The 17,851-nt window shown below is 47.8% G+C and overlaps 1 protein-coding gene across 3 annotated transcripts in view; it reads right to left on the bottom strand.

Annotated features, from left to right (window-relative positions):
* Positions 1–17,851, bottom strand: part of VAV2 (vav guanine nucleotide exchange factor 2) — a 270,523-nt gene that overhangs the window by 59,640 nt on the left and 193,032 nt on the right. For all 3 annotated transcript variants that reach the window (XM_090022197.1, XM_090022195.1, XM_090022194.1), the window contains exon 5: positions 45–147. In XM_090022197.1, the coding sequence (XP_089878323.1) occupies positions 45–147 (103 nt within the window). The remainder of the gene's footprint in view (positions 1–44; positions 148–17,851) is intronic.

Below are 17,851 nucleotides of genomic sequence, written 5' to 3'. Positions count from 1 at the left end.
GCATTCCCATCAAGATATGGCTTTAAAGATACATAAATTGTTACCATGGGTTGCTGAACTTCCACTTTGATGATATCTTCATAGATATCATCTCCTTCATCTTCACAGGGGACGCAGTCATAAATATCCTCCCCCAGGTCATGTTCACTGGAAGGAAAACAAGACAATTTAGACACAGGACAGACGAGAGGTTGACTCTAGCAAGGTTAGGCAAATAAGCAGTGATGCCCATTAAAGAAAGAGGAGAAAATGCATCCCAAAACATTGTAAATGTCCTAATTTCTCTTTCCCATTTTGCACTAAGGAGGCACTTATTTTCTGGATCAGCTACCACAGCAGCATTTCACCTACATACCCTAGCACCATTTGCACACAATGCAAAACACACTGATTGGTAAGTTCAGGCACTGGAACCAACTACTGCCCTAGGAGATTTGGGCAAGGGCACAAAAGTCCCTGGCTTCCTTTCCTGGATCGGCCTGTGACCTTTGATTGTTTTGTATTTTTAATTTTCCTACCCACCCTTGGTCTATCTGTTAGATCGCAAATGTAATGGGGGAGGGGGGTGATCGCCTTGCACAATATGCCACAGGATTAGCTGCAGCACTACTAAAATCCAGTAAATCAATATATTTAAATAAACATTGACAGGCACTTTGATAACTGGTTACTATTTTAGTCAATCAACACCAGAGTTTCCAGCTAAGTCAGACATTTCTGTTCAGCTTGGATTGAAGTTAGTATTAAAATCAGCAGATTTCTTAACTCCAATGAATCTAAGCCAGCTGACACCAGCTGAGCATGTGGTACGTGAACTTCAGGCCTGATGTAAGCATATGCAGCTTACAGAGTTGTACCTGCTACCATCAAAGATGCCCACAGAGTAGCCTTCAGTCGTAGCTGTTAAGGTGCTTTAGTAGTGTTAGAATAGCACTCAAAAATTGGAATTAGGATGAGGACCTGAGTGCACTAGCGGAGGCACAAACAAGTGGCACAATACAAAGTCTTTGATTGTTACGCCCCACATCAGAGATGCACAAGAAAATAATTCAATGCAGGATCCAAACAGTTCTGCTTTTCAACTGCTGAACGCATGCCTACTTGCACCCTCTTGTATGCATCTTGCATCAAACCTTGACTCTGTCACCCACACCACTGTTTACTTAGGCTTAAGTCCTAAGTGGGTCTGCAAAACCTTCCAGGGTTAAAAACAGGTAGGTAGCTGAGACCTGCATTGTCACGCCAACTTTACACTGATGATTGCTTCTAAGAGAGCATTAAGACAGGCACCCCTGCCCCCTTCCCTTTTAACTCAGATAAGACCATGGCAAGCTTGCAACTGAAACACAAGGCTTTGTCTCTTACTGCACATCAGCTCTACGTCAAGGCTGTCTTTCAACTCAGTGGGTGATAGCATTGCACATCCTGTTTTCAAAGCGCTGCTGACAACCCTTCACTTCTACCAGTCACTGAAATGTTACAGATGTATACACAACCAAAAGGGACAGGGGAAGGCTTGAGATGGATGGAAGGGGAATGGAGAAAGAGAGTCAATGGCATAGCTGCAACTCTTTTCCTTGCTAGGACTCATGTTTGTGTTAAGATCTGATTGCACCCCACTATGACAGATGCTGTGCAAACAAAGGTCCCACAGGTACCTTGCAATCAGATCCACATGGATCCAGCCTGGCATGTGCATGGAGCCTTGTTAATGTCAGTGAGCTTCATGCAAGCCTAGGAATGGGGACATCAGGACCAAAGAAGGTGGTACAACAGGGTCGGGTGATTATTTCTTGCGGAGGGCCGCTTACCGAGTTTTGGCAAGCTGTCAAGGGCCACGTTTCCCTCTGGTGCAGGGAAGCAGGAACAGCCCTGGGGTCCCAGGCCAGAAGCCTCTGCTAGGCAGGGCCTTCCAGTTGGGGGGCCAGGGCTAGGTGGGCCTTGCTGCTTAGTCCTGCCACTGGCTTCCCCTGGGTCCTACTGCCCTTGGCTCCTGTCATTTTTGACAGGCAGCCAGGAGCAAGTAAATATTAATTTTCTAAAATTTTTAGGGGCCCTGCAGGCTGGATAGAATGGCCTGGTGGGCTGGATCTGGCCCCGGACCATATTTTGCCTGCCCGTATGGTACAGGGAGAACAGGTAAGTCCCAGCAGCAGTACCGACCACACTTGTTATTCCTAGTGCATCAGCTATTGGAAGTCCTATGAATGCCCAAGAAGCTTGGCTGTCTAGTAAGTTTTTAGCCCACATGGTTATAAAGTCAAGTTTGAAAACACAGCCTAGACACAGAGAAAGTCAGCAGACAAATGAAAGAAACCAACATTTCTTCTTTTTTTTCCCTTTAAAGTCATGCTTTGGGGGACCCGTCTCATCATTTTTGATGGCTGAGGGTTTGCCAGGCTGAAAGACACCTGTCACACTTCATCTCAACTTACACGTGTGCCCATTACAGTCTGATTCAGTCACTGTGGTGTCCCTTTCTTTACCCTGCAGTAGCACTTAATGGTCCCACTCAAGGATTGGTACATCAGTGCCATGCACTGTCAAGTCCATGATTAACTGAAGGCCTCTGGGCTGGAGAGCCTGTAGTCTCAAGCCAGTCCAGTCTGGTGTTATTCCAGTCCACCTTCATGGAGCAACTCCCTCAATGTTTCGGGGGGCCAAACCCCGCCCTGGGAAAAGACTCAACTGCTCTCAGCTTAGTACAAATCATTGTGTTTGCAAGAGAAACAAATATTTTTAACCTTTAGTGTTTTCCAGAGACAAATTTGGGTTGGACAATGGCTGAATCCCCTTCCCCTGCACCTCAAGCCTGTTGTGCCTTGTACTCTCTCTGTGCTAAATGAATATATCCTCTTTAACTCTTCCTAGGAAAATACAAACTATTGCTCCTGAATGAAACCCAAGGCAAACTACTGACTGACCCAACGAGATGCATTAACACATCCATGCCAGAGGAGCTATGAGGCAGAGAGATTAATCGGCTATTCTGCGGAGCCGCAGTTGAAGGGGAGGCCTACTTCGGGAAGCTTCGAAGAGGGCAAACAAACATCCTTGCTGCACAAAAAATATCTCCTTCTGCCAAAAATAAAAGAGAGTGCATGTAAAGATGAGCCAAATACTGTAGCTCAGCACAACCCCAGTGTGTTCAAGGTCCGGAGGAGAGAATAAGGAAAGGAGATGACTCTCAGCTTGGGAATCTCTTACTTTCAACTCAACTTGGACCCTACTTATACCTTTAAAAAGGGCCTCAGAGCTAGTTATCTGTGCTCATGCTGTGCTGATGAATGACATGTCCCTCATCCAACCCCTCCCACTACATGTTATATCCAGTGGAGAAGGTCCTTGGCCCCACTGAAGTCCATGGCCAAACTCCCATGAGGCCAGGATTTTATCCACTGCTGTCAGTGACTGCAATGAGCTGAGCATAGTCTCAGCCCCTGTGGCCGAGTGGGTCCCCTAGTCTAGATGTTGCCTAAACCAAGCTAGGAGTGAGCTTATGCTGGCACATGATGCTTTGAAGCCATTTTGCAGGTCAAAAGGTGCAAATGGCATCCTCGCTCCTATTGAGTACCTGTGAGAGTTAAGCACCTGACTGCCATCTGCTCCTTTGAAAGCTTCTCTTTTGGACTCCTAAGTCCCGTAGATGCCTCTGAAAGTTTTGCTTAGAGAAAATACTAATAAATAAGTAATAGTAATGACAGGGCTCAATCTTGCAAGCAGCAGATTGCCTAGAGCCCTCACTGAAGTCAACCTCCTGGGATCTTGACCTTCAGAAGTACATGAGATGCAGGAAGATCAAACAGCTGCCTGGTATTTTACGAGCTGTGTTTTTCACTCTGACTATTAATTACATATAAATATATTCAACTGAAAACTCAACCAAAACTATAGTACTACCACCAGCGGCTCCAGAATATACCCAGGCAGGCCTCACTGTGCTAATCTATTTGGGGGTGGGGCTTTTTCAGCAATGCAGTTCCATCTATTTTTAAACACTGATTTATTCAAGAAAATATTTCTTTTAAATAAATGCACTGGTGTGATGCATCATCTCCGTTCCTACATGATACATTGCAGCGCTTGTAATAATGCCTGCTAATAGCTAGCGATCCATCTTCTCCTTCCCACATGTCATTGTCACAGTTATCATCTGTACCAATATTTGTAGTTGAAGCTCTTCCCCTCATCCAGAATGGCTATCTTCCATTCCAGCAGGCACCCATCACCTTTTTAGCTGTATCTCCATACATCATTCCTACAGCTGGAAGGTCGTTTAGGAAGCTTAGGGCCGAGTTCATGCCTGCTGTGCTCCGTATTAGCCAGCAGGACTGGGAACTAGGTGAAATCAAGAAGAAAAAAAGAAAAAAAACCGTAGCCAGGAGCCCCAAATCATTTCCAGTCCAGTGCATGCCAGCACCATGATCACCAGCTTGGTATTCACCACTGAATTCCTCAGGCTTCATTTGGTTTCCAGCTCCTGCTGTGTTGCTGGTTTCCCTGCTGTCCTTTTCCTAGCATGCCTACTGACCACAGGGGCCTGAACCGTGGACAGCCTAATACTATCCCTGTCTTTTGAGGGCCAGATCTGGAATACTTAAAGAGTTTTCCATGACGAGAATGGTGACAGACACCCACCAGCTAGGAGCTGCCAACGCCCCAGAGCGCAAACATAAGAGATGGTGTTGGTGCTGCTCTCTGGGTAGACGCGGCAAAGGGCTGCCACATCCCCTATTGGTTTCTTGACAGCCCTCTGCAATCTTGAGTGTAGGCAGGAAAACAGAACAAAGAAAACAACAGCTGGGGTGTCACCATCAAGGGCAGGCACTGGGTGATGCAGACAGAACAAGGAAGAAAACTCTTCGCTGTAGCACAAATGAGATGCTGTTAAATGGGATTTCTGGAAAAAGGCCCCATGGCCACATAAACACAAATGCAAGAGGGACTTTGCTTGCTTTGATGCCTGGGGCTTTACTGAAAGATCCCTTCTGATTGAACTTCCCAGCAGGTTTTAAAAAGAAGAAACATTTTGCTGCGGAAAGATAGAAAGATAGGTCTGGGGTCAAAACAAGAGGACGGGGAAGCAGAACACCTGGGGTCTATTCCCAGCTCTGCCTTCAAACCTGCTGCATCCCCTTGGGAAAGCAATGTAGCCCTCTGTGCTTCAGTTTCCCTGCCTGTAAAATGGCAGTGACACCTGTTGCAGCGAGCTTCAGGGAAACCACCTCTGTCATTTAAGACAGGGGCAGATCCAGTTGTGGGGAGGGGAGGGAAACCCCTAGGCCCCTAGCATATTGTGAAGTTTCTTGTTTCCTTTTACCAGGGGAAAATGTGTCATGTTATATGTGTCGATGCACTTCCCCATATGTACCCCCACTTTCAAAATCCTACTTCCACTCATGATTTAAGATCCTTGAAGACAAAGCGCTAGAGAAGCACGGAGCCAGCAGCGGTTGTGTTTGAAAATGTTGAAGCTGCTGTCAGATGGGCTCATCTGCCCGTTACCCTTGTGAGAAATGGCAAGAGCCTCCACCTTTCCGGGGCGCACGGTCACACACGGAGCGTTGCTCAGGCCAGCCTGTGGCTTGCAACGTCTGCCTGCTTTGTCTAGCACTGCTGCGGACATCCGTGCTGTTCGCATGTTGGCTTTCACACGCCCCTGCGACGCACGCGTCAGAGGTGAAAGCAGGCAAGTGTTACTAAAGCACGCCACAATGATTTTCCATTGGAGCAACCTAGGCACATGCTGAAGCTGCAACACAACGGAGGTGCAGAAATTTCTGATGCAGGTTTCAAATACCGCGTCTGCTGCAAAAGGCGTCAGATACAGCGCCCTGTGGAAGCCGCATGGAGTCGAACCCCCTGGGCGGGCAGGGCCAGATTTTGAGACCTCTTCTCATTGAAGAAAAGCACTGTACGCCTTGAGTAATCCTACTGGCATCAGTGGGGACGCTGGTGGGAGTAAACACTGGGCTAGCCAGACCTTCCATTGAAAGGTTCATTGCCAGCTCTTGTTCAAAGCGGATGGAGCTTTCTTTTTTTTTTTTTTTCCCCTTTCTTCCAGAGACAAGAATAGCATTTGCAATTATTATTAGAGATGAGCTGCAGTTGGGGGAGCCGGTCAGTCTGCCTGCATCACGTGTGCACAAGGAAAGATCACTTGAGGCAAAGCAAAACAAAACAAAACAAAAATGCCTTTACAACCAGGGCTCAAGCAAGAAAGGAACATGACAGCCAATTATTGATCGAGCTTTACATTTCTGACACATTGACCCCTTTGTGCAAATATTCTCCAAGGCAGAGAATAACAAGGCTAATGAGAAACCTCTTTAAAGAGGAGATGAGCAGACACAACACAGGCCTTGCTTATGTGCCTGGGTGGCTGCCCGGGTATGGAAATGCAGCACTCCCCTCTTCTCCCCCTCGGTGGTTATAGCGCCCGTCTCTGGTATGACCAGCTGGGATAGCGGGTGAGTTTAAAAAGCAGGAAAGTGGTGCCATCTGCAATCCGCCCTGGCCTCGTCGCAGGGGAAGCTGAGTCTGTGTTACCCTCAAGCGCTCACAGGCAGCTGCACGTGTTGAGTGGTGTGTCATTTCGGTCAGGACAAGGACTGCCGCATGGGTCCTGCTCAGCATCGCTGGCATCAAATGGGAGCTTCATGCTGGCTTCATCTGGCGGGGCTGGATGCTGGCAGGGAGGAAACGCTTGAAGCATCACTGAATGTAGAGCGAAGCCCTCGGGGAGGGCACTGCTCAGTCAGAGCAGGGGGGAGAAGAGGAGCTGAGGATGGGTAACCACGTCCCTGCCTTCTCTCTCGTTTCACCTCACTTGCCATCTTCCCCTGGACCGGCACAGTATGTTTTCTTTAGGCGATGCAGCCTCTGCAAGGCAAATCCATCCCCGGGGGGAGTGCCCAGACCTCAGCAGAGCTGCCTCAGGGTGGGAACGTGCCTCCAACCCACAACCACTTGCAACAACAGAAGTCAGCTGCCAAACAGAGAGGATCTGGGTCCTTGTTCCCCAAAGGCCTTTCAGCGCTCTCCGCTCTACTGCAAGAAGTCGGCTGTCCTCAGCAAATTAAAGCACCGCGGCATCCCATGCAGAGGGGGAAGGGAATGGTAGAAAGTACTATACGCTTTCGTGCCTTAAGCAAACCCACAATATGTGTGTGTGTCCGTGTCCGTGTGAGTGTGCCCGTGTCCGTGTGTGAAGCATACCACCAAGTATCCCAAATGACAAGCTGAAATGTGCTATTCTGGCCGCAGGCCCTTTTTGTGCTAGGCTGAGAGATGTAAAACGATCATTAAATTGTTCCTAGGAAACCAAAACTGACAATCTGTCCAGGGTACATCGTCTGCCATTGTTAATTTACACTGGGGGGGCGTGGAGAAGGGGGAGCCAGTGGGGAGCAGCAATGCTCAGCCAAGCTCACCGTCAGTTGGCCCAGCGAGCCCTTCCACAGCTCGACGATGAGAGCAGAGATGCACTCGTGAAAACACCACGTCCTTTCCTTAATTGAAGCCAGACAGAAGAGTTCCAGGTACAAAGGGCCTGTCAAGTGCTGAGCGCCCTCAGCTCCACCGGAAGTGCCTGGAGCAGGGATGGTGCCGTCCCACCGCATCGAGCTCCAACTCTCCAAAGGGTTTTCGGAGGGTCAAACCCTGTGCCGGAGGATGACGGCAGCTCCACTGCCGATGAGGACCGTGCAACTGAAAGCCAGTCTCCTGCCCGTGTCTGGCTCAACCCTTCTGCTCCTCTCTTCCCAGCGCATCAGGGAGTGGGGCTCCCTGTGCCCTGCTGCTCGATCCTTTGCAAGGATGGAGAAGAGAGGTGCAGTAGGACGGTGTGTCCCTGTCCAGAGGAACGGGTGCTCTGGGGTGCTAGCAGCACTTGGGGGCACGACAAACTTAGGATAGGACTCCGACACCCAAACTCCACCGAAATGCCAACAAGGAGTCAGGAGCTTGCCATCCCTCACGGCTGCGGTAACACCACGACCAGCACCAACAATTAACTCCAAATTTCACTGAGCAAGAAAAGACGATGACAGGTCACCCCCCAGGTGAGCTCTGTTTCTTCTTCCAGGCTGCCACCTGCTCCTTTGGCACTAGCAAATCATCCTCTCTCACCATTCAGATCTCTGTGCTCTTTGGACCATACCCCTTCTCGGAAGTACTAAAGTAACAGCCCATACTGCACCATGCACGGGTAAATTACCCAACTGCGTCACTGTAGCGGTGCACTATACTGGGGGAGCGCACCACTACGGTGATGTAGCTGGCAATCGTGTACAGACCCGCGTGATCACTACATTGCCATAGTATGCCATACGGTGATGTAGCGTATGGCTACGTGACCATAGAGCAACTTGTAGACGTGCCCTGTATGTCCGAACTCCAGTACTCAGGGCTTGACTCTTTAGCTGGAGATGGGCCTAAGATACTCCTGGCTCATCTCAGACTGTCAGGAGGACCTGGAGCCTAAGCCTGCCATGGACTTGCAGTGTGATCTTACGCAGGTTGCTTTCCCTTACCCCGCCTATGCTCCCAGTCTTAACTCTTGCCTGTTTAGAGTACAAATTTCTGAGGCCTAAGACTCTCTCTGGCTGGGTGTTTTCATGGTGCAAGCTTGGCAAAGCGAGGCTCCACTCACAGTTGTTCGTTCACGGTGCAAACTTGGCACTGTGCATTCATGGTGCAAGCTTGGCAAATTGAGGCTCCACTCACAGTTGTTAACTCTAGGTAGTACCATAACAACAACGATGATGATGGTCATCATCATCATCCACTCTACGTGAAAAATGCATAAACTAAACATTGTGCCTACAACAAACGAAGTCAAAGATGCCAGGGCAGCAATGTGACCTGCAGCTGTCACTTTTAGTACCACGGTACTCAGATGCTCTGCTTTATTTGGAAGCTGTTTCTGTAGCTCCTGGGAACTGGACATTCAAAGTCTGCCAACAGTGCATTGGGGGCCTAGCACTTAGTGGCGATCAGCCCGTATCAAAATCAGAAAGCAAATCATTGCTGAGAGATGGGCCTGAACCCAAGCCGCAGAGCTCCGCGGTGTTCAAAGGCCAAGCCGATCCCTGTTCCCAATTACACACAACTGTGCAGAAGTCCCTGAGAAAGCTCTGACCAGCTCCAGCAATCCTGCACTTTTCTAGAGATCTCATCTGACCTATCTCTCGTTCGTGGTTTTTAACAAATAAGGAGCTCCATATTGCTACCACATTTGGCATGCTAAGCTTTCAGAGGGAGGGAGTTCAGGGTGTGAGCACTTGTGCAGCTCAAGAGCATGTGGAGTTTATGCCTGGCAAGGGGATACTTGAATTTAGATGCGTGTCAAGAGAGATCCACAGTAGCATCACCTTATCTGGTCTACGCGGGACCTTTTAGTGCTCCCTGATCAACACAGAATCCAACGGTCACAAAAAACCAGAGACCGAAGAAGTGATGCACTCCTAGGGATGGCACGGGCTCGGCACAGCTAAACAGATGATGGTGCTGGAAGAGAAAGGGAACGTTTATAATGCTGATGTCCGTACAGTTTATTTAGGTTGATGGGGAACTGGCATCTGTTGCTTTTCTGAGCTTGCCAGCTTTTTGCTGCAGCTTGGGTTTCCTTTTTATTACGATTTTTTAATGCACTTTTCTCCCAAATTCTGCTGATAGAAACAGGGAACTCTAGTGACAGCAGCAAAGAAATATTAACAGCTATGGAAAGAAACCTGCAGGGTGAGACAGAATACAGGCAAAGACAGCACGCAGCGAAGCTGCGCCTCGTCAGAAATTCGAGACTCGGGCTGGAGGCGGCCAGGAATTTCTCCAAAAAAAAAAAAAAAAAAAGACTTATTCATTCAGGTTTTACCTTTTCACGAAAGTTCAGGGCTAGAAGGGACCTTGTGAGATCATCGGGTCCAGCCACCCTGCTCTGGGCAGGAAAAACTGCTGGGGTCAAACAACCCCAGCAAGGTGTGCATCCAGTCATGGTGATGTGCTTGCTCTGATGGAAGTCTTGAGCATTTCCTTGGGACTTGAGAAACCCAAGTTCAAGTGCTTACTTGGCCTGATCAGGAGCAGATGTTTGTACTTCAGTCTCCAATATCCCAAGCAACTGTCCTCCTCCAAGGATACTGGCCAATACCCTGTTTGAGCTTTTCCATGGCACAAAAACCAGTCAAACAGCAATTGGAGCAGCAGCTTGGATCTGGATCTCTTGAAACCCAACTATGTGACTTCAGCAATCGGTTATTCTGCATCTCTTGGGTCTGATGAATATTTAACTATTGATGCATAGTAGAATGGCCCTAAGAGGTGGGCTTCAGAGAGACTCACCCTACACTGACCTAGTAATGGGCCCCCGGGCCTGATCCCTCCCAGGAGCACAAGTCCATGTACAAATCTGCATTTTCATCAAGAAAACAAACAAACAAACGTCTGGTTCATCCTGATGCAGCAAGGGAAATCTTTGAACACCCCCCAAATTCTGTGAGGCAGAAAAAAATATTTCCTGCCCAGACCCAGTCCAGAAATGACTAGCACGGATCATGTCTCAGCAAGGCAACCGCAGACTTTCCTCTGATCGGACAGGTAGCAACGTGTCTTAACACTTGGCAACAGAAACCCTCTAAGCAATTTCTCCTCAAACAGACTTATGAGAGAGAGAAAAGACATACATCAAGTATACACAGGCAGAGCAGATGGACAAAGGAAGGAGACAGGCTTTGTATAGCAACCACCCCGCCGGGGGATAGTGAGCTTTGGTGTTAGCAAACTTCTCTGCACAGCTGCCCATGGCAAACTGCACCGTGCCCAGGGCAGGGACAGGGGATTCAAGTGGGTTTCCTTTGAAAGCTGCAAGCTGGCACCTTTGCTTGCTGAGTTGTTAGTCAAAGAAAGTACCATATTTATTCAGCAAAGGGGGACATCAGATCAGAAAAAAAATTGCATGCGAGGGACATACTGAAGTCCTAACCATGCTAAACAGATTCCCATACACCAAAACCAAAAGGTGGGAGGAGGGGGATAAGGCAGAAAGCAGCCCCATAACAGGCACCGACTTGCTGTCTGACCTTGGACAAGTCACTCAATCTCTCTGAGCTTCTCTCTCCATCTCCCCTTTGTCTGCCTTATCTCTTCAAGATTGCAGCTCTTTGGGGAAGGGCCTTACAAACTGTCCATCTCAATCAGGACTATTGATTTTAATAAGGATGCCCAGACACTACTCCGTCACTAGGACTGAATGCCAATATACATCCCAAGCCCTTAAGTTTCCCAAGGCCTTGCATTCAAGTGTCAGGATAGCCGAGTGGCCCAAATAGCTATGGTAAAGCCTACTGCTCCCACTTTGAAAGGGTGGGTTCAAATTCAACTCTTGATAGTGCATTAGTGGGGAAAGATGCAGTGCACATGCCCTTTGAGTTAAAATCAATGTAAAATGCCTTTAAAGAGCCTTTAAAGGGTCTCTGGTGGAGCTGTGCAAGCGCTAGACTCCGGGCACTATCGGTAGTGATTGCAGAACAATAAAATCCAGTCAGTCGTGATAGAGAAGACAGGGGTGTGAGCAGCTGGCTGATGCACTAGAGGTCCTTGAGGACAAAGGATGCTCTGATGTTTTACCAGCACGTTCCAGTTAAGCGGACCATGTGTTATCACAGCCACCCAGATCAATTCTGGATGAGATTGCAGCCTCAATCATTTATGGCAGCATTCTCCCCTATCAACTCTCTGCTGATTAGGTCTCCCCAGGATGGGGCTGAAATGTCTGACATTAGGAGACTCTTAGGAGAAATTGTTCAGTAGAGCAAAATGGGTTTCTTTTTTTTTCCCTCGCTGCACTGAATTTACACTACTTGCAAACTCACTGGCCCCTGCCATCTGCCCACTCTCCTGGCTTTCCTCACTCAGCCATCTGCCTAACAGAAGAAATCACAAGAGAAGGAGGTAAGGAATTAAGCAACTTTCTAGCTCCCTGGAAGTGTTTTGCTTCTCCTTGCCCTTTCCAAATGACCAGCTCTATTTATATCGTGAATTGTTCCAAACAATTATCTGGCTTGATTTTCTGAATGGATCGCCTGCCGTGCAATTCAGTGGAGCACAAAATAATCTGTGCAGACCCCCAAATCCAAAAGCACCACCGCGAAACATGCAGGCGCAAGCAGTCTTCACACACATCGATTTCCCTGTGGCGATCTGACTTGCATTGAAACCAGCTTGTTTCTGCAACGCGCATAACTGCGCTGATCCCGTTTCTATTGATTTGTACGGATCAGGGTTTTTGTCTTTTGCTATAGGACGTTTGCTACTGTCCTCAGCACAATTACAAGACTAATGTGGTAATCCTGTGACCACCCTGGGCTTCAAGGGGGTCCCTATTCTGCAAATCCCCTGGGAGCTTCAAGTGGGCAACAGTATTGGAGCTCAGCCCCTTCTGTTTCCAAACCTTGGGCCTTTATCAGAGACTCGAGGACAAGAAGGATAAATCTTGGGTTTCTCGATGGAACAGAATTTTATTGTTTTAGGCACCAAAATGTTTCACTTAAAAAAAACCCACCCCATCTTGTTATTCCCCAAATTGAAACATTTCTTCAGGTGTATTGACCTGTCCTAAAATGCTTCATTTCACGTCTGTTCAGTATTAACACAGTCAGTTCACTATTTTCTCCACAGAAGCGTATTGCCTAATGGCAGCTGGAATTACAGAACTAACTTTCCCCTTGCTCGATGTACAGGCCAGCCTCCCTGGCCAGACTACACTTGCTAGAATAAATGCTAGCCTCCCAAGTCACCATAAAGCCCCATCCAAGAGAAATTCACACTGCAGTTTTGGAGACATCGCCCGTTTGGGGACCTGTGGCCGTCAGAGCAGGTTGGGGTGGAAGCTACAACTTCCGTGAGCCAACGCACTGGCAGGGAAACTGCTGGCACAAAACAGAATATTTCAAGTCACTTCAACAGAAAAACAAAACTACAACATTGTAGTTCCTGTCCAACACCCCCAAACTTGGCATTTCACCTTGATTTCCTTGACAGAAACCCCCTCCCCACAAAAATGTTTCCATAAAAATTCTTGATTTTTGCAGAAACTACATTTTCCATTGAAAATATCTCTATTAGCAGCAGCCCCAGCCCCCCCCAAGACACAGTGGAACATATGGGCCAAACCTTGGTCACCTTACATAGGAGTAGTCTTGCTGAAGTCAATAGGAGTTGTACCATTAACTTCAATGGACCAGGATTTCACCCATTTGAACCATGCAAGTGAAGTGAATAGGATTTGTCTGCCTGCATTTACCCATCCACCAAAGTGAGCTTATTCCATTATGCATCAGGTTATAAACTCACACTTTTGCTGAAAGAGAAGCAATAAGGGCAAGACGTTCACAACGTGCCTAGGTCTGTTCTCAGGGAAGCCAGCGCTAAAATCCCCACCGATTCGGAGCAGAGGCCAAGGCTGTGAACTTTGGCAATTCCTCCCTAAATTCACATTTCTTTCCAGTGGCTGCCCCATGTCAGGAGTAACCTGCCAGACCAAAGTGAATGAAGGTGTCAGGATTTGGTTTCATTGCTAATAAAGCTTTGGTAGGGCATTTATGAACAGAATCATCACCCGCTCGAAGAAAAAACAAGAGATCGATCCGATCCTTTGCAGTGGCATCACATTTGTACAGCTGACTAAGGAAAAATGTAGCATGGCAAAAAAAAAAAAAGAAAGAAAAAGAAAGGGAAGCGGCATCATGGACAGAAGTCTGCTACACACAGTTTGCTGGTCAATAGCTCGCTCTCTAGAATTGGATCGTTTTATAGCTTGCTGTGAAAATCATTTCCTACCCTTCGAAAACATTTAGGATGGGCTCAATACCTTTCCAAGACTGCTGGGTCGTAAGTGATATAAATGCAAAGATGATGGATAGACTGAATCATTCCCAGCTCATGAATGACCTCCTTGTTTCGCTGTTCGGAGGCTGGGCCATAAGAAAGAGCTTTCTCATGTCATCCTGTGGCTTGGCCAGCACGTAACATCGTTGCACACTATGCAGTACTGTGCATTTCAAATGAAAGTCTCTCTTTCTCTGGTCTTTTACAAGGAGACTGTTAGTAATGTGTCTTCAGACTGCCCATGCCTCCCCCCTTGAAGATGTAACGCTTGAGTCAATGACATCCCCATGTAGGCAAGCTCATTTTCTGCCATTATGAGCTTGGGGGATACTAACACCAGCAATTTCCTAAGTCATTTTCCTACATGCCTGACATACCCATCCACGAGGGTTGAAAGTTACTATGGCATGCCTAAAACACCGTCAGACTTTGGGATCTTGTGCACAGGCCCATCTCTAATGGACCTGAATGCCCAGAGACATCGAGACCAGGATTTTAATGTGCTGTTAGAAGTCAGAGGGAAGTTGGGACAGTAAAGAAAAGTACCGTAAGCCTTACTGAAAAGAACAACGGGAGTGAGATACTCAAGTAAACAAGCCGCTTTTGAACACAGGCACCTAACTCCCTTACAGGCAGATTTTTAAAGGGATTTGGGCATCTAGTTCACATTAGCCACTGACCAATCTGTCCCTTTAAAAATCTGCAGCTGAGGCATGTTTTACAATTGGCTTCACTCTCTCTGTGCTTTAGTCCCCAGTTCACAAACTGGGAGTAACTTAGCAGGGGCATTATGAAGGGAAAGTCCACACCGATGCTAAGTGAGGCCCCAGACCCTATGATAATGTGGGCTATATATGACACAAAGGAAATTTCATAGATTTCATAGACATCAGGGCTGGAAGGGACCTCGGAAGATCATTGAGTCCAGCCCCCTGCCCAAAGGGCAGGAAGTCAGCTGGGGTCATAGGATCCCAGCAAGATAAGTATCCAATTTACTCTTGAAGGTGTTCAACGTAGGTGCCTGAACCACCTCCAATGGCAGACTGTTCCAGACCTTGGGGGCTTGGACAGTAAAGAAGTTCTTCCTTATGTCCAGCCTGAAATGGTCTCGCAGTAGTTTATGACCGTTTGACCTCATTGTCCCTTGGGGCACTCTGGTAACAAATGTTCCCCCAGATCCTAGTGGTCACCCCTGATAAACTTATAGGTGGCCACCAGATCACCTCTGAGCCTGCGCTCTTCCAGGCTAAAGAGCCCCATGGCTTTCAGCCCATCGTCGTAAGGTCTGCTTTCCTGACCTCTGATCATGCGCATGGCTCTCCTCTGGACTCTCTCAAGCTTCTCCACATCCTTTTTGAATTGTGGAGCCCAAAACTGGACGCAGTACTCCAGCTGCGGCCTCACCAAGGCCGAGTACAAGGGGAGAATGACGTCCCGGGATTTGCTCGAGAAGCATCTATGGATGCAAGCCAGCGTTTTGGTCGCTTTACTAGCCGCAGCATCGCATTGCAGGCTCATGTTCATCTTGTGGTCAGTGATGACCCCCAAGTCTCTTTCTTCTGTAGTGCTAGCCAGCATAGCACTGCCGAGCCTATAAGGATGCTGCAGGCTTTTCTTTCCAAGGTGGAGAACCTTGCATTTTTCGGTGTTAAACACCACCCTTGTCCACCCATTTGCTGAGCCTGTCCAGGTCAGCCTGGATTGCCCGTCTGTCTTCTGGTGCGGATGCTTTCCCCAAAGTTTGGTGTCATCGGCGAACTTGGCCAGTCTGCTCCTGACTCTGATGTCCACATCATTAATGAAGATGTTGAACAATATGGGTCCAAGGACAGAGCCTTGGGGGACCCCACTGGTCACAGGACACCACGATGAGTGACTGCCATCAATAACAACCCTCTGGGTCCGACCACACCAGCGGATCATGGTGGACCCGAGGCCACAATTGGCCAGTTTCGCCCAGAGGTGATCATGGGATACCAGATCAAAGGCTTTTTTGAAGTCAAGATATATGATATCAATCTCTTCTCCCTTGTCCAGGTGATAGGTCACCTGGTCGTAGAAGGAAATGAGATTGGTCAAGCAAGACCTACCCACAACAAGCCCGTGCTGGCTATCCCATTAGGATGTTGGCGTCAGCCAGTCCATTAAGGATGGCCTCTTCAATAAACTTTTCTAAGATCTTCCCCAGGATAGAAGTCAGGCTGATGGGCCTATAGTTAGCTGGATCCACTTTCCTCCCTTTCTTGAAGATAGGCACCACATTGGCCTTCTGCCAGTCTTCGGGCACTATACCAGAGCACCAGGAGTTTTTGAAGATCCGTGCCAGGGGCTGGGCTATGACGCTCGCCGGCTCCTTGAGTACCCTGGGGTGCAGATTGTCAAGGCCAGTTGACTTGAAGGTGTCCAGCCTCTCAAGGTGTTCCTTCACGAGGTCAGCATTAATGGAGGGCAGGAGATCTCCCTCACCTGGACCTCCCTGTCCTGTAGCGGGCATGGGCGTCCCATGGGACTGATGAAAGACCGACGCAAAGTACCCATTTAATAGGTTGGCTTTTTCCTGGGCATCAGTTGTCCCATCTGGTTCAGCAGGGGTCCAATGTTGCCCTTGCTTTTCCTCCAGCTGCCCACATATCTGAAAAAGGACTTTTTATTGTCCTCGATGCTCGAAGCTAGTTGGAGTTCAGTTGCAGCCTTGGCTTTCCTGGTTTGCTCCCTGCAGGACCAGACCAATGCAGAATAATCCTCCTTGGAGGTGAATCCCCTCCTCCAACCTTTGTAGGCCTTTCTTTTTAGCTTCAGGAAGTCTGCTAAGTCCTTGGAGAGCCAGGGGGGCTGCTGTGCCCTCTTGCTGCCTTTCCTCCGAGATGGAATAGACTTAGCTTGTGCATTGTCACCTGCTAGCAGCTGTGTAAACCAGCAGCAAAGCAGTTAAAGATGCAAATCATGTTTAAAAGGCATAATAACTTGTTCCTTGTCCTGAGCACATCACACCGAATATTCTTATTAGTATGGAAATATTGCCCTGACGATGCTCTGTCTGGATCATGGCCAGCTTCATTAGCCTTCATCACTTTCGCAGGCACCAGGAATTCACACACAAACATGTCTCCAATTAAAAATATGAGTATGTGCGAGAATCAGGAATTTTATGGCCCAATAGTGAAGAGATGTTAACCCCATTTGAAAGAAAAATGTGTTATTTTTTTTAAGGATCCCTTATGAGTGAAACTATATTAAAGTGTAGCTGCTAAGACAAAACCACAAGACAGAGATTCAAATACCCTCTGTTCCACGTAATAGTAATTTATGATTCACTTTTGCAATAACTGAAGCCATAAGGAACTCATTGGATTAAGAAGCCTTATTATTTATGTTGGGGAACAATATATTTAACTGTATAAAGGCACACATCCACCCATACAGGTTTTCTCTCCATGTGAAACGGATTGCACGTTATGGGAATTTTGCCATTAACTTCAATAAGGCTGAGATTTCACCCTGTAGGCTCAGTTCAAGGTTGTTTAAAAGGCTGAAGGTTGTCACAACAGCAAAATGATAGAAAAAGACAAAGACAGACATCATAGATAGAGATAAATATAGAAACAGATCTCCCAAAGGCCTTCCCATAATACACCCTACGATCAGGAATATACACCAGCAATCAATCATGTGTTACAAAGCTCAAAGAGGCTAGCTGGCATTTTCAAAGAGTATTAAGCTGCTTTAGGCTTCAACTCTCAGACAACAGCACCCATAGGCGCATGTGGAAACCCTGCTTCAATAGTTATTCCACTATCATCAGAGAGGACAAGCCCCTTGATTTCAGCCTCGACCAGGTGGCAACAGACAGAAGAGCATCTCTTATACAGGGCGAGGAACACGAAAGCGTTCAAACCACACCCCTCCTTCCCACTCTTCTTTAGGCACCAGACTCGAGTTCAAATCCAACCGCTTCCATGAATTTCCC

Source organism: Crocodylus siamensis, chromosome 11, assembly GCF_052110815.1.
Source record: "Crocodylus siamensis isolate JL-2025a chromosome 11, ASM5211081v1, whole genome shotgun sequence".
Lineage (NCBI taxonomy): Eukaryota > Metazoa > Chordata > Crocodylia > Crocodylidae > Crocodylus > Crocodylus siamensis.
Note: the sequence above shows the minus strand (reverse complement) of the source record. Positions and strands in the feature narration are given on the sequence as shown.